Source organism: Schistocerca cancellata, chromosome 1, assembly GCF_023864275.1.
Source record: "Schistocerca cancellata isolate TAMUIC-IGC-003103 chromosome 1, iqSchCanc2.1, whole genome shotgun sequence".
NCBI classification, from domain to species: domain Eukaryota; kingdom Metazoa; phylum Arthropoda; class Insecta; order Orthoptera; family Acrididae; genus Schistocerca; species Schistocerca cancellata.
In genome coordinates this window covers 1,069,178,581-1,069,194,891 of record NC_064626.1, presented here as the reverse complement: position 1 = coordinate 1,069,194,891, position 16,311 = coordinate 1,069,178,581, and the positions used below count along the sequence as shown (strand labels likewise).

Below are 16,311 nucleotides of genomic sequence, written 5' to 3'. Positions count from 1 at the left end.
GTCCCATGGTGCTCAGAGCCATTTTCGCTGCTCTGTAAGAGTGCTGCGGATAACAAGCAAAGGGGTTGTGCTATGAAAAGAAATGGCGCCCCAGACCAACATTCCTTGTTGTCGTGCCGTATAGTGGATGACAGTCAGGTTGGTATCCCACCGAATGGGGCGTCTCCAGACATGTCTTCAGCCTGGAATCTCATTGACTGGAATAGAATTGTCTTTGGTTATGAGCCGCGCTTCATATTGAGCCCCGATGACTTGCGGATATTTGTCTATGGACGCCCCCAGACAGCAGTGGGATACGGCCCGGGAACCAGGAGTGATGTTCTTGGAGTGTCATTTCTTTTCATAGCACGGTCCCTTTGGTTGTCATCCGCGGCACTCTTAAAGCACAGAGGTATGTCGACGATTCTACGCACCGTTTTGTTGCCCTTCATGGCACCCCATACCAGGCTTACATTTCAGCAAGATAATTCCCCCACGCATGGCGAGAGTTTCTACTGCGTGTCTTCGTCCTCAGACCCTACCTTGGCCAGTAAGGTTACCGGATCTCTACCCAGTTAAGCGCTGGAGAATATGGGCAGGGCACTCCAACCTGCGCGGGATTTTGTTGATGTATCGCGCAATTGGACATTTTGGTGCGATTTCCCCCAGAAAGATATCCAAAAAACTCTTATCAATCAGTGTCTAGTCGAATAACAACTTGCAAAAAAATGTTCAAATGTGTCTGAATGCCTAAGGGACCAAACTGCTGAGGTTATCGGTCCATAGACTTACACACTACTTAAACTAACTCATGCTAAGAACAACACACGCACCCATGCTCGAGGGAGGAAAGAACCACCGGCGGGATGGGCCGCGCAATCCGTGACATGACGCCTCTAACCGCGCAGCCACTTCGCGCGGCAAGAGCTTGCATAACGACCAGAGGTGGACCAATGCGTCACTGATTTGCTCAGTTTGTGAAGCTGTTTCTTTTGAATAAATCATCCAATTTTTCTGAAATTGTACTTGTTTGTTTGTCTGTACTATGTACACCACATCCACCGATTTTCGTCATAATAAAGCCTTGTTGGTGCGTCTTTTTTTCTTTTTTTTTTTTAGTGTGCCACCTGTCAATCAAGTCTGCCAGCTGCAATGACTATCACTAAACCTATGTGGTCATTCCATTTCACAACTCCATAAACTGTTACACTAAGGTATTTCTATGAGTTTAACCCTGTGTGATTTATAATTCCCTGTACTGTACTCATAGGACACTACGCTTTTGCGGCTTGTGAGGTGCATTTTACATTTCTGAACATTTAAAGTAGACTGCCAATCTTTGCACCATATCAAGATCTGTGGTCACTATTAAAATTTGCTGTCGCATCGTTAATACGCAGCGAGAGCAGCAAGCGTCCCAACTCACTTCCGCGCGGCACGCTTGAAGTTACTTCTGAATCTGTCGACGACTCTCCACCACAAGAAATATTTATGTTCCACACACAGGTCTTACCTGTTCTCGTGCAGTATAATATTTAAGGCCATAACAAGTGCGGCACACTATTATCGCTCCTCTTAATCGCCCTATGTATCCAGTTATGTTACCTAGCCTAGATGAATATCAGAGATTGTTCACTGTTAATCTCATCATGGTACATCAACTTCAGTCTGTTTAGTATTTCGTAACTCACCCTTCCAATTTCACAGGAACAGATTACAGTAGACCAATCATGCTACACCAATTGTTCCCCGACTAATGTGATTTCGTTGTGTGATTTCGTTGCAAGAATTCAAAATTCATGCCTCGATACAAGAACTATAAGGAGCAGGCAGTTTCACCATTTCCTCTGTTTACGTGACATTAGTAATGCGTTACCTCTACACGAAAGGGACAGAATGAAGTTTAGTGATATCAGATAATGGTGAACACTAATAATTTGATATTTTGCACGCGCAACGGTCTGTTTCGCTAACTTCAATGTTAATCAACTCTGAAACGGCGCAACGTACTGAATTCCTTTCTTATCAGTTATTTCTCAGAATAACATCCCCATCAACACCCTTACAGGCCTTCCGGACTGTTTCTGACCGACCTGTATACCTATAATCAGACCTCTTTTATGTACTTGGTGTATTTTGTATCACAAGTTACCACATGCCGGTTCTTACTTTCACTTAAAACAATCCCAATATGAAATAGAGACTATGTTTCGTATCAGTACAGTTCCTGTCAACAAATTCTGAAAACAGTTCAGCTGTTCACTGTGAACCATGTTTCGATCGCACCGGGGTGTTGCTTAGCGAAGCGAAATGGATATGCGGCCTGGACAATGACGCTTGAACGCCGGATACTTCTCGTTACAAATGGTCGATTAACGCACGCGACTTTGAGCTTGCATGCTAAAATCGCATACGGCGACATGTGCCTTTCATATCGGGCAAGCCCTGCGTATTAAGCACAATACTACTAATTCGCGTCTATATAATTCTACAATAACTCGCGTAATATCCTTATCAGAAACCGAATACCCAGTCAGAACGAATTTATTAGATCGTCCAGTCTCAAAATAAAGTAGCCAGAGAAAATTATTTTAATTAAAAAAATTAAAATGCTGTAGTGAGCGTTCGACGACATTTTCTTTTCAGTACTTTTCATTCACTATCCCTAAAGGTAAATTAGGCTGTTTCAGTTTTGATCGGTTGTAGAGTTACGAGTTATAGTTTGTTTTTCATCTTAAAACCAGACTAGCTGATAGTGCGGTAGAAGGAGTTCTAATTGGGAATATCTGAGAGGTGCTTTGCATTCCCGGAATTTACCTTACAATCGAGATAAATCTCCCGGAAACCCTGTTCGGAACTGGGGGATAGGACCTATTTTTAACTGAATCCTGGGGCAATTTGTCCCACAGAAAAAGTATGAAAGCCTAGTCTCTGTGTCAATGTAATTCTTTATGTGGTTGAAGAGATGGGTTGCTGATTTGCTTGGCATGTGCAGTGTATCTAAGTCGTTGCCGATTGCAGGTATCAAGCTAGGTGGAGCAGCGCTTAGTACACTGGTTTCGCATTCGGAAGGAGGACGGTTCAAATCCGTCTCCAACCACTCTGACTTAGGTTTTCCATTATTTCCCTACATAGTTCCCGGATGGTTCCTTTGAAAAGGGGCACCGCCGATTTCCTTCCCCCTACTTGAAACAATCCGGCCTTGTGCACCGTCTCCAGTAATATCGATGTCGGCGTGACGTTAAACCCTAATATTTCTACCCTTTGATTTCAGAGGATACGATCAATGGTAATGTCTGTGTGTGGCGACGGTGTTTCATGGTGGCTCTGCATATAAACGACAGATACAGTCGTTTTTATTTCGATTCGATTTATGTTACGTGTTGATGCGTCAAATGCGTCAAAACCTTCAGTTCATTATACTACAATCGGTTAATGACTTTCTCCCTCTTGAAATATGAATACTATCTTATGGAGAAAGAAATTAACAAACTATTGTGAAAATTATAAAACGTAAAAACAAAACGCTAATGAACAGAACACTTGTTTAGTAATACGTGATTAACATCGCAGAGAGATTAGGCACACGAAAGCGTATCAGCGTCGTCGCTTGTACAACTGGAACGGACAGTGTTGGACCAAGCTGTCGTCAAATGAAATTCCGAGAGACAGTACACGTCGTCGTGATCAGAGGACGCTGTATCACGTGAAGGAGTTCGAAAGAAGCAGAATGAGCGACCTCCACTGTAAGATTGCGGTTAGTGCAGGTATGGATGTACAATAAAGAGCCGTGTTTGCGGGAATTGAAGCTCAGGTTTAGAAGAATACTTGGAATCACCATGGAATACAGTCTCTGTAAAGCAGCTTCGGGGTTGGGTTGTTTGGGGAAGGAGACCAGACAGCGAAGTCATCGGTCTCATCGGATTAGGGAAGGATGGGGAAGGAAGTCGGCCGTGCCCTTTGAGAGGAACCATCCCGGCATTTGCCTGGAGTGATTTAGGAAAATCACGGAAAACCTAAATCAGGATGGCCGGACGCGGGATTGAACCGTCGTCCTCCCGAATGCGAGTCCAGTGTCTAACCACTGCGCCACCTCGCTCGGTAAAGCAGCTTCGGAAGAAACACAGAATACTGCATAATAGCTGTAAAACAAAGCATGGGACTAGAGGAACGCTGGTGTCCAAAATGAAAGCAACAAACTGCTATTTCCCCGTTCTGTGTTTAATTCACGATATAATCATACAAACTGTCAGCAGATGACCGTACAATCGTGTTCTGCACGGAAGATGGCATTCCGATCAACGGACAACCACGCCAGCAATGACGTCAGGACACCTATCAAGCAGGGTGGTGTCTGGCGGGTAGTCCCACATCCACAATCACTGTGTACACAGTCACAGACGGTGCAGTATGGCACAGAGAAGACGCCTACAGACTCTCTGCTGTGGAGGGCCATAGGAGGAATGGAAGAAGGGCAGTTGCAAACTGACGTGGCCCGATGGTTTATTGTGGTTCGTTCTGCTGTTGCTCGGATGAGGCGACTGTTTATAGAGACCGAAACTGTATCCCGGAGACCAGGACAGCGCCAGTCACGTGTGACATCAGAAAGAGTGGACTGTTATTTGGTTGTATGATCACTACGGTACCTCCCTAGTACTGCACTGCAACTGGAATCTGACCTCGCAGCATCCCCTGGACGTGTTGTACCGAGGTGAGTGGGGTACAGAAGGCTTCAGCAGAGTGGCCTTTATTGTTGAAGACCTACTGTCTGTTACCTCTGACGTGTCTTCACAGAAGGGAACGTCTAGAGAGGAGCAGTCAGCATACCACCTCGACGGTCGAACAGTGGGTCAACGTTCTTTTCACATACGTGTCCCGATTTGATCTGGAGAGCGATTCTCGACAGATTCGAGTCGAAGGGCATATGGAACACGATTTCTGGACCCAAACATTGTGAAAAGAACCGATATTGAGGAGGATCTCTAATAGTGTGGGCAGGGATTCTGTTGACCACTCGAAATCCTCTTCATGAAAATGTACGAGTGAATCAGCAAGATTTAACTGCTGTCAGGTTCCGTAAGGAGATCCTGGGATCTCGTGCACGGTTGTTGCAAGATGCTGTGAGCTCAGACTTCGTATCGATGGACGAAAATGCTCGATGTTTTTTTTTTAGAAACGGACGATATTGCACGCATGGCGTGGCCTGCTCGTTCTCCCGATTTGAAGCCCATAGAGCATGTATGGGATACATAGGGAGAAGGCTTGCATTACGTCAGCATTCACCAACCACTGTCCAAAACTTGTGAGCAGCTCTGCAGGGAGAATGGGCGTTATTGCCTCAACATGAGATAGATGGCATTATTCACAGCATATTCCATCGTTGTCAGGCATGTATTGGTGCCAGAGATGGTCACACCCCATTCTGAGCACATTAATCAGTTTTTAGAATGTGTGTGCAAATCCGTTAAGTTAGAAAAAACGAAGAAGATTTTTGTCTACTGTTATGCATGTTGCAGTTGATTATGCTCTGTATTCTTTACACTGTTTCTACTTTACTATCATCTGTTTGTAATGTTTTGTGGCAAAATAAACGCAACCTTACAAAATTTCCGTTTGTTGCTTTAATTTTGGACATCGGTGTAGGTAGAAGCTGAATGAAACGCATTAGACTGTTAAGGCGCGAAGCTTTCATAGCAGAGTATTTTCGAAGGCTCTCTCACAAAACTGAAAGAAATTTTGATCATATGTACCGGCTGTTAATGTTACCAAAGTTAGTGTCCAGACACTCACGGACGGGACGGCACTGAAACTGACAGTAGCAAAGCAAAAGCAGAAAAACTTAATGCGGTTTCCAAATGTTTCTTTACAAACGAAAGTCCAGCTTAATTCTCTCACCACTGAAAAGATGAGTGATGTAGATATTAGAGTCAGTGGTGCTGAGAAACAGTTGGAATCGCTAAAATTGAAAAAAGTTCCTGGGATCGATGCAATCCATTTTCTGTACTCGGTAGACTGTCGATTTCATTCAATACTTTCTGCAATGTTCCTTCAGTTTCGCTGAGGATAGCAGAATCAACAACGAATCTTATCATTGATATCCTTTCACCTTGAATTTTAATCCCACTCTGGTATTTTATTTCCATCATTGCTTTTCGATATGTAGATTGAAGAATAGGGGCGAAAGTCTACGGCTCTGCCTCACACCAATTTTAATCCGAATAGCTCAATTTTTCTTCTTTTATACTTATTGTCCCCTCTTTATTCTAGTTTATACTGCAAATTATCCATTTTTCCTCATAGCTTACTCGTATTTCCCTCAGAATTTCGAACAAATATTACCATTTTACACTGTTCAACGCTTTTTGTAGATCGACAAATCCTTTGAACGTGTCTTGATTTTTCTTCAGCCTTGCTGCCATAATCAATAGCAACGTCAGAGTTTCCCCTCTGGTGCCGTAACCTTTCCGTAGGCCAAACTGATCGTCATCTAATAGATCCTCAGCTGCTACAGCCGCTGAATATCGAAGTCTTGAATGTACTGGACTATGTTCCCAACGTTAAGTGGGCGGCCATTTTCCTGAAGAAAACCGCACCTTCGGAAACCTTTCCTCTCCCCTTCTTATGTTTGGAGCATAGCATTCTATGGAAATGAATCACAGACTGTCGGAAAACGGGAAAAGAACAGGATCGAAGAGTTTGGAATGTAGGTTCACATAATGATGTTGTAAAGTAAGTGAGCTGATAAAGAAAGGTTCTCCAAAGACTCGCCGAAGAATCAAACATGTCGAAAACAATGAATAGAAAGAGTTGTCAAGACATGAGGAAATGAAAGAGACTGGAATACATTGTAAGACGTCGTGGTCTCCTGACCTTCATTGTTTACATATTCCGCCCTCACAATCATATTCCGCACATCAAGACGCTTCATTCGAACCCAAACTCGATAAGATAAAGTCAATGTTGTATGAATTCATGTAAACGATATGCAAATAACTAATAAATCGCAAGTGCTCACCGTGGTTGAAACACTCAAGGCTGGCGTACACACATACATTCCAGACACGACGGTCACAGGAGCTTTTAGTTCGAGAGAGGCAACCACACGCCAGAAGGCCAGTCCCAACCCGTCTACGTCGGTCGCCCGTGGAACAGACAGCGTTCGCCCGAGGGAAAGGAGGAACGACCCAGGGTTAAGCAAATTCCGCTACATTGTGTGGGAGCGACCAGCCTACGCATTCTTTACACATAGCACGCAGTTTCAGAGGTTTTCACAGAGAGACAGCAAACGCCAAACGCCGATACTACAGGTTTCCATATTGGTCGCCGTAAACTAAACGACATTCTCCCGTTTTAGAAGAGCAATGCTGATTGGCAGACGATATTTCTGACGCTTTGAGCTGAAGGAGTAATGGAAGAGACCGAAAGATATACCCCTTAACGTCTGGCATGGAGAGGCGCCGTTCTGTTGTCGCTCTCGAAGTGAGGAACAAGTCTCTCCTCAGTACTTCACTGGGAGAGCACCTCTGTCGAGAGCGAATCGAAATGCGACTCTATATTGAGTCCTTGCGATTAAGCGTTGTTCACTGTGTTGGCCGACACACTTATTGTGCGGTGTGAACAGACAGAGTTATAGTGAAACGCCTGTGAGCGAATTTTTGAGTGGCATCGCGGTGGACTGGTTATCTGACCGGTGTACCACGCCAATAGTTAGACTAGGAGCGAATAGGAATCCTTGACTTCATCAAGGCGTGAGAGTTTGATTGGCGAAGGTCAATCCAGATAGAACGAGAGTTATTTTATTTGTCAGCAGCGAGCGGCGCAGACAGCAGTCATCACAGCTTACGGTATTGTGAGCTACAGCTGTTGCGAGCCCCATACTTCCTCCACAACAGTACACTTCACTGCAACTGCATTTCACACGCAACAGCCTCGACCGTACCTAGCAACATTCTAACGGATAATTATTCAAGTTGAGTAGGCGCACCTCTCAGCCATTCTGCCAAGTCAATAACAACCTTAAACTTGGTATAGAAATTTCATTAGCGAATCCTATCCTTGAGAGGTAACTTCACATTCTGAAAAGAACCCAGATATAACTTGTTCAATACATAACTAAAAGTGCCATTGTGATTTCTCAGAATTTTTGTAAAATAAATTATAATTTTCGTTAGTTTCAAGTTTTTCTTACACTAACTAGCACTACTCCAGTACCCAAGTGTCCCACTAGTTACGTAAGAAATTTTGTGAATTTTTGTGTCATTTCCTTACAGTAGACGACTCCACAAGATATTTATTGCTGGAAGTTTTTCAGGCATTTCTCTTTAGAACGTTAGGAGCGTCTGTCTGACTTCTGTAGTAGTGTGGGGGTGGAAATTGCATCTTGCAGGAGCCACAGGGTAAAGGGTAAATCTCAGATTAATCCGTTGCGCAGAATAACAGAGTAGCAGATCAACCCCACGCTCACAACATTCATAAGTAATTGAGGATGCGGTACAAGTCCTGCTCTGAGGTCGTGAGGTTGGCACAGGAAAGGAACACGTCAGATGGGTGATGACTCAAAAAATAAAAAATTAAAAAAAAAATAAAAATAAAAAAAGGAAGTGTGCCCTGACCACACAATGTCTCACGCACGGAGTGAGGCATGTAGGCATGTGACACCTTCGATGGACATTTATGCATTGAATGGGGACGTTAAGCTCGTTGCTGTTCCAGGGGAGCATGCTATGGGCCAAAAACGAGTTTCACCCTTTCCCTTCTCCCCCCCCCCCCGTCTCTCTCTCTCTCTCTCTTTCCTGTCATCATAAACAGAGTAAAGATTATACTCTCCCACTAGTGCTTGTCTAGCTCTAAGTGGTTTTTACCTTGTTGGTGCGATGACGAGCAGTTTGGTGAATCTAATTTTAGGTTAGATGACGAGGTTGTGGAGGTAGTGCAATAGTGGATGTGCACAATCTTACAAAGTTTCTTCCAGGAAGCTTGTCAGGAGATGGAACAAGTGCAAAGAGATTGAAGGCGATTATTTAGAGAACTTATGTTGCTTGCAGTACAGTTTCCCCAATGAAAAGTTTCTTTTTTTAAAATTTTCTTTGTATTTGGCTTTTCCCTGTAACTCTGTGCAGTTGTTCCGTAGCGTGAGCGCCTGACTGTCCGGCTGTGCTGTGTTACAGATGTGCGTCTCCAGTAGGCTACATGGCAGGGGCAGGCGCGATGTCGGTGTACCTGCGACAGCCGGGCTGCGCCCGCCGCGGCACGGTCCAGCACGAGCTGCTGCACACGCTCGGCTTCTGGCACGAGCACACGCGCGCCGACCGCGACCGCCACGTCACCGTGCACTGGGAGCGCATCCAGCCAGGTACTTAGTGACCGCGCTGCTCGTAGGCCATACTGTCAAGTGAAATATGGTAGTTATTGGGGTTAAGTTACGGTTTCTGTCTCAAATGCGACCTGTAAATAACAGTTGACGAGCAGCTGGGAATATTTTGCATGTTAATGTGTGGTACAGATTCCTTTAAACGAAAGGATAATTTCATTCTTTATTTCAACAATACAGTCGGCTTGATTAGTGATTACATAGCTTCACAGATTGAACTGGTTCTACGCTGAGGCAGTTCTGTTTATACGTGCATTCTATTTCAGATTCGGAACCCTTTGTCTCACCTGCTAGCACCAAGCTGGATTTTAAGATGTGAAGCTATCTTCCTACGTGATATGTGATTTTTGGGATTTATTCTTGGTCTTACGTGTAATGCACTCCGCTTAGTACTCATGTCACCAGTACGAATTTGCTTCCTTCTTGTCTGCTTGCTTCCACCCTTGTGCACCTTTGAGACCCATTCTCATTAAATTATTTCTTTGACTTCTAGTAAGCGTTTCCTCAACCTGCCCATTGCTTATCTTCCTTCTCTATTTTCTGTTTTCATCAAATACTTTACTTGCTATTCTTGCTTGTGGCATTCTTTCCTAGTTACAAAGCCAACTATTTCAGGTTCTTTGTATTTACTTGCTGCACTGTTACTGTTTCTACAAAAAGTTTTCGCATTTAGTCCTTCTTCCTACCCTCCACATTTCGTTTTCAACAACATTTGACCTAGGCCAGTTAAGTGACAGGTTTTGTCACCTAGTTGTAAAAGAAGCCCACGTAATGTTGCTTTACACAACATATCACGTGAACCTGGCTTCTCATGCTCTATCTAATCGTAAAACATGCTTGCAGTCAGACAGTATCATATCACTAAACGTGCATATTGAGGCAGCAAAACAATGTAAATATGCGGTACCGAACTTCGATACTATATATCTATTTCCTCCCAAAACAATACACAACAACCAATTTCTCCAAATTTTGTTCACTCAACTTCATGCGTTTATCTGATAGAGTATTTTTGTACGCAGAAAATGACCTTCGAATTGAAAACAGTCTTGGATGCAATCTATTCTTTTAGTAATAACGCATTGCGCCTTTATGGGGCATCTTCAGATTACCTATAGGGCTAACAAAAAGAAGCAAAAATTATCGTATGGTCCTAGCATGAACGATTCTAAATGTGGATAAGGAATTGTTACTAACCTTAGTTTTGATTTGCAACATTTTAAAAATCATAAAACGGCCCTGTGCTACACTGAAGCACGTATCAAACCCGATAAACCCGCTGAGGCCCAGTCAAAAATAACTAATATAATATCTTGTAACGATGGTATAGAACGTTAAATAAATAATGAAATTGAACGAAACATATCTTAATGGAGTCGTAATAGCAGGCCAGATTAATGCAATGGTAGCACCACGCACACGAAAGACGGGTATACACATCTAAACAGAATACACAGACATACCGCCGCAGCTTCAGGGCAAGAGCGTCACGTGGACACACAGGGGAGCAATGGGATGAGGCTTGCATACAATGACTGGCGCTCAGAGTAGTTGTAGACAGTCAGTACGTTTAATCCTTACAAAATACATCTTTTAAGATGGTTGAATCACTTTGATAAAATTAAGAGGTTACATTTCATCAAAACACAGTCGCACATAAAGGGAAACTTTGAAGTACTCAAAATAGATGAAATAGCGACATCACACTTCCGCTTGCTCCTGCTGTTTTGTAGCTGGTCTCTTGCATGTTTTCATTGGCGGTACAATGGACAGTGAAAACAATGCGAATAATGCAGCAAAGAGAAATAACAGAAAAACTGGTTACTCTAAAAGAGGTCAGTTATTGAGAAAAGAGAGAGGTAAGGAAGCATTTTGTTACTGACGATGTAATGAACACCGTAGCAACATCTCGCAATGAGCAAGCATTCAAAGTTGTTCAAGTTAAACGCAGTTACTCTGTGGACTTTCAGCAAGTAGCTTACATGATCCTTAACACAACTAAGGTTAATATAAGTTCTGTCTCATGGATTGAAAAGATAAAAAAGACATTTGGTGAAACAGCGGGGAGGGAAATGAGTTTTGAAAGAAAAAAATAATGGCGGCGAAATAAATCTTTCAAATGGCTCTAAGCACTATGGGGCTTAACATCTGAGGTCATCAGTCGCCTAGACTTAGAACTACTTACACCTAACTAATCTAAGGACATCACACACATCCACGCCCGAGGCAGGATTCGAACCTGCGACCGTAGCAGCAGCGCGGTTCCGGGCTGAAGCGCCTAGAACCGCTCGGCCACAGCGGCCGGCAATGAATATTTTAAAACGACCTAATTCAGTGAGGTCACTGGTGCAAAAGGACTGTCTTCGGAGAAGAGAAACCTCAAAAGTATGTTGGAACATCTACCAGAGGTAGACAAACCCTTTTCCAGTGAACTGCGCCAAGACTGAACTGTAACATACCACTAGAGGTAAAGTATTACAAAACTTGTTTGGTGAACTTAGCCCGTTTAGCAATTCAGGGCAAATTTATTTAGCAAAGTCAGTGTTTATTTGTTATTGCTGTATCACGCCAAGTGATAAATTGCTTTCCTGAAGTCAATGAGAATGTATTAATGTGGAGTTCACGTTGTTTGAATGAAGTTTATTTGGAATAAACTAGACACACATTTGTTACTTACACGTGTTTGCCCCTTTAGCATTATAACCCTTCATTAGGTATGACAGGGCAGGCTTTTGTGAAACCTCTTCTCTTGATGGCGGGACAGTGGTTGCGGCGCTATTACCTTGATACTATTTGATCGAGTCCCATAATGTTATGTCGCTGAAGTTCTCCTATCAGCTTCTTTCAAATGCCACAGAAAAAGTTTATCGTTCCACTAGAAATAAAACAAAGTCGGTATTGTAATTCGGCGACTACAAAGGATAAAAATTACTTGCGAACGTAAGGAAATTCGCCATATTGACCGCTACAACTTGGCGGCAACCGCAGCTCGATATGTTTATTCGTTCTGTACGTATTCGTGGTGGCCTGTCTTTGCCGCCTCACCCTGTACATAAAAAAAGAGGAGCAACTTTTCAAAACGCGTGATACTACGAAAGCAAAATTTTCAGAAGAAACGAAAAACTTATGCCGCAAAAAGTATTTTACTAAAGTTTTCGAATTTTTAGGCAATATGCTCAGGTAGAGATGTTGATAAAAATTTGTTTTAAACGAGATAATTGTTTTTTCTTTATTTTCAAGATATGAGGACTTTTGTGATGGGCTAAATGCGGTTTGTTGGGTTCCCTTTGTTATTTCATCTTTATTCATCTTGTTCCACGATTCATTTAATCTCTGTCACACATCCAAACTTTATTATACTCTACACCTCAACAGAACTAAGTTTTTACATCTGACTTCGATATTTCTAAATCAGAATGAAAAAAAAGCTGTAACTCTGAAAACGAATACCAACTGGCCGTTGTTAGTCAGTTAAAACTTTTCACATCAGTCCACTGGTGTGACATGACAAACAACACTGCTTAATAAAAAAAGAAAATGAAGTAAATTGAGTCAGTCTGATTCATTCCTACTAGAGAACAAAATGCTATTTGTTATATTTGCTACTTCTGAAAGCTTATTTTGCATGTGTAAAATGCATTTTGATGGGATCTGATTGTAGGAGCGTGTAGAGTGTCTGTAAATACATGATTTCTTATCAAACTCAAGTTTGTCCACCAGTGGACATTATGTGTTTTGAAAACATTGCGCGTGAAGGGCAAGGTTCCATGTTCGATTTCAATCCACCACAGTTTTAATCTATCATGAAGACTCAAGACAGCGCAAACTCCGCTGTAGAGTGAGAGATTTATTCATTATACAAAACTCATCGTTGTTATTTAACTCTTCAGACTTTTAGAAGGAAAAGTGAGATTGTACGCGAGGAAGGAAAACCTTACCAATTGGGCGGCACAATTGTATTAAGCTTCGGGATCTCCATCCCAACAAAGGCTTACGACTAAGTTATCACATTACGAGAGTTGATAAAACCGTGTTTATAACGAGATAATTGTATTTTATTGCCGGCAGGAGTCGCCGAGCGGTTCTAGGCGCTACAGTATGGAACCGCGCGACCACTACGGTCGCATGTTCCAATCCGGCCTCGGGCTTGGAAGTTTGTGATGTCCTTGGGTTAGTTAGGTTTAAGTAGTTCTAAGTTCTAGGGGACTGATGACCTGAGACGTTAAGTCCCATAGTGCTCAGAGATATTTTGTATTTTATTTTATTCTATATTGTAATTTTTAAGATGGTTTTGCCCATTGGCAATTTGATCTGTATCCTTGTTATGTAACTTGCAAATTATACTGTAAGTGGTGCCATATTTTCACATGGTTTGGTATTATTTAGTGGAGTTTGAGCTAATGAAGACCAAAAAGTGATTTTAAATTATTTTATTTGCCACTGAGTAATTTTCAATGTTGTCATATACGAGGGATTTGATGGGGAGGAGGCATTAGCGAAGTGTTCTGACCATCATAAAATAGTGCTTCTACATCTAGTGAAGATCCCTCCACGCCATTCAAAGTGCTGGGTTGGTGCATTAGTTTGTAATGTTGTTCCATGAGTTTAACAAACACAACAGATACACAAACAGATTTTAGTAATCAATAATATATTCTCTTTCACTGTTTACAACAATCTGCCAACGCTAGATTAATTTTTCGATTCCGCAACTGTAGAAATCATGTGGTTTTGAGAAGATCTCGTCGAGCCATGTTCAGAGCGCATTTTCATCCGGAAAGGAAGATCCTTGAAGATTGTTCGATAGATAGCAGAAGAGATGGAAATCTGCAGGCGCAAGATCAGGTGAATAAGGTGGATGCAGACTGACTTCCCAACCCAACTACCGTATAGCGTTTTTTGTGCCTAGTAGAACGCAGGAGGGCGTTATCGCAGAGTAGCAACAGTTCACGCAATCTATCTGGTTGTTTTTCTTGGTATGCGTCTGCAAGACGTCTCAGTTGCTGACAATAAATGTCAACAGTGATGGTTACACCTCTGGGAAGCAATTCGTGGAACACAACACCGTCGCTGTTCCACCAGGTGCATAACATTATACTCTGTGGATGTGCGCAGGTCTTTGTTCGGGGAGCGGGAGAGGCGGAAACTGTTGCTTTCTTTGGGTTCAACCTTTCTTTTTGTTTTCCTTATGTCAGCATAAAGACACAATTTCTCGTTACCAGTAGCGATACAGGATAGGACTGGTTGGTGTTGTTCAAGAGTCGGTTGATGACAAGCAAGAAGAGATGCACCTCTTCAAAAATCGGGTTTATGGGTACCACATGCTCTAAGCCACAAACCACAACAATCAGCAAGTGCAAATCAAATGGTTCAAATGGCTCTGAGCACTGGGATAAAACATCTGAGGTCATCAGTCCCCTAAAACCTGGAACTACTTAAACCTAACTAACCTAAGGACATCACACACATCTATGCCCGAGGCAGGATTCGAACCTGCGACCGTAGCAGTCGCGCGGTTCAGGACTGAAGCGCCTAGAACCGCTCGGCCACCGCGCCCGGCTCATCGAGTGCATCTCTTCTTGCTCGTCATGCAGATTTCGCACGATGGTGCAATAATCACAGTTCATCACATTTGTCAGTTCTCGAGTAACTGACGTACACCATTGTGGATTAATGCGTTCGAAAGATCTTCAACGAACCCCGAAGGTCTTCTTGAACGTAAACAGTCAATCTACTCCACGTCACAATGATCCACCTTAAAATGAGAAAACCATTATCTTGCCGTGCTCTGTCCAGTGGCATTATCCCCAAACATGGCGAAGATGTTTCTCGCTATCTTCGCTGCTGTCACCCCTCTACTGCAATCAAACAGAAGAATATGTAGGAAGTGTTCCGATTTCACCATTTTGCACTCCATTTTCCAGCGTCCACAACTCCACTCACCATCTCCAAATAACAAAATGACAATATGTAACCTAAAATAGCGACAGTGAACTACAGTCAAAAAATGGCTATCGATAAATAAACCCAATGCAACAGGAACCAACATGCAAAACAAAAGCGCCACGAACTTACGCATCAGCCTAACACTTGGATGCCCGCAGGTCGAGAGTTCAACTTCAAGAAGCGACCGGCGTCGCAGACGCGCACGCTGGGGCTGCCCTACGACTACGGCAGCGTGATGCACTACCGGGCGCGCGCCTTCTCCAGGGACGGCTCCAGCCTGACGCTGGAGCCGCGCGACCCGGCCGCCGTCGCCGTCATGGGCCAGCGCGAGCGCTTCAGCCGCGGCGACGTCGCCAAACTGAACCGGCTGTACCGCTGCCCGCCGCCCTTCTACCTGGGCGACGACCTGCTACAGCCAGCTGCAGCCGCCCTCTCCAACTCCACAGCCAGCAACTCGTCGGTAACACGAGTGGTTTCACCCACTAGCACCGTTGCTAGCACCCCATTACAACCACGCGACAAGAAAGGTAGCGCACACAACAACATCGACACTTATGGACCTCCACTACAAGCTGTTGGGAACGAAATTTCCTCCAGCAGCTCACATTCCTCAGAAAAAGATGATGAAGAGAGGCGAGATCGCCAGTGGCGATTCGAGGAAACTACCAAAAAGTCTTCAGTGGAGTAAGTGACATTACGTGGCAAGAATCGTCTGTGATAATGAAATAATTGGAGAAGCCCCACCACGAAAGTTTAATGTGTAAGTGATGTACTACCATTTGTGACAAAATGCAACAATCAAATCTTCAGCTCAGTGCTATTTTATTGTTGCCAAAAGGCTGTTATAACTCCATCCCACACTTAAAAAAGACCTTCTTTAAAACATTTTTACTGCTGTGAGCTCAATGGCAGACACAGCAAATGATCATGCCTGATGCCGTGTGCTCACCGACAGCCACACCCTCCACTTTGTTTAGCACAGCATATCTTTTGATGTGGTGTAAAGTAGCAAAAAT

General features: G+C 43.4%; 1 protein-coding gene across 1 annotated transcript in view; it reads left to right on the top strand.

Moving 5' to 3' along the window:
• Positions 1 to 16,085, top strand: part of LOC126127957 (bone morphogenetic protein 1-like) — a gene marked incomplete at its 5' end in the record, with an annotated part of 98,757 nt that extends 82,672 nt beyond the window's left edge. Inside the window, 2 exons of the mRNA XM_049915149.1 lie at positions 9,147 to 9,331; positions 15,454 to 16,085. Of these exons, the coding sequence (XP_049771106.1) occupies positions 9,147 to 9,331; positions 15,454 to 15,983 (715 nt within the window). The remainder of the gene's footprint in view (positions 1 to 9,146; positions 9,332 to 15,453) is intronic.
• Positions 16,086 to 16,311: the final 226 nt, after the last annotated feature.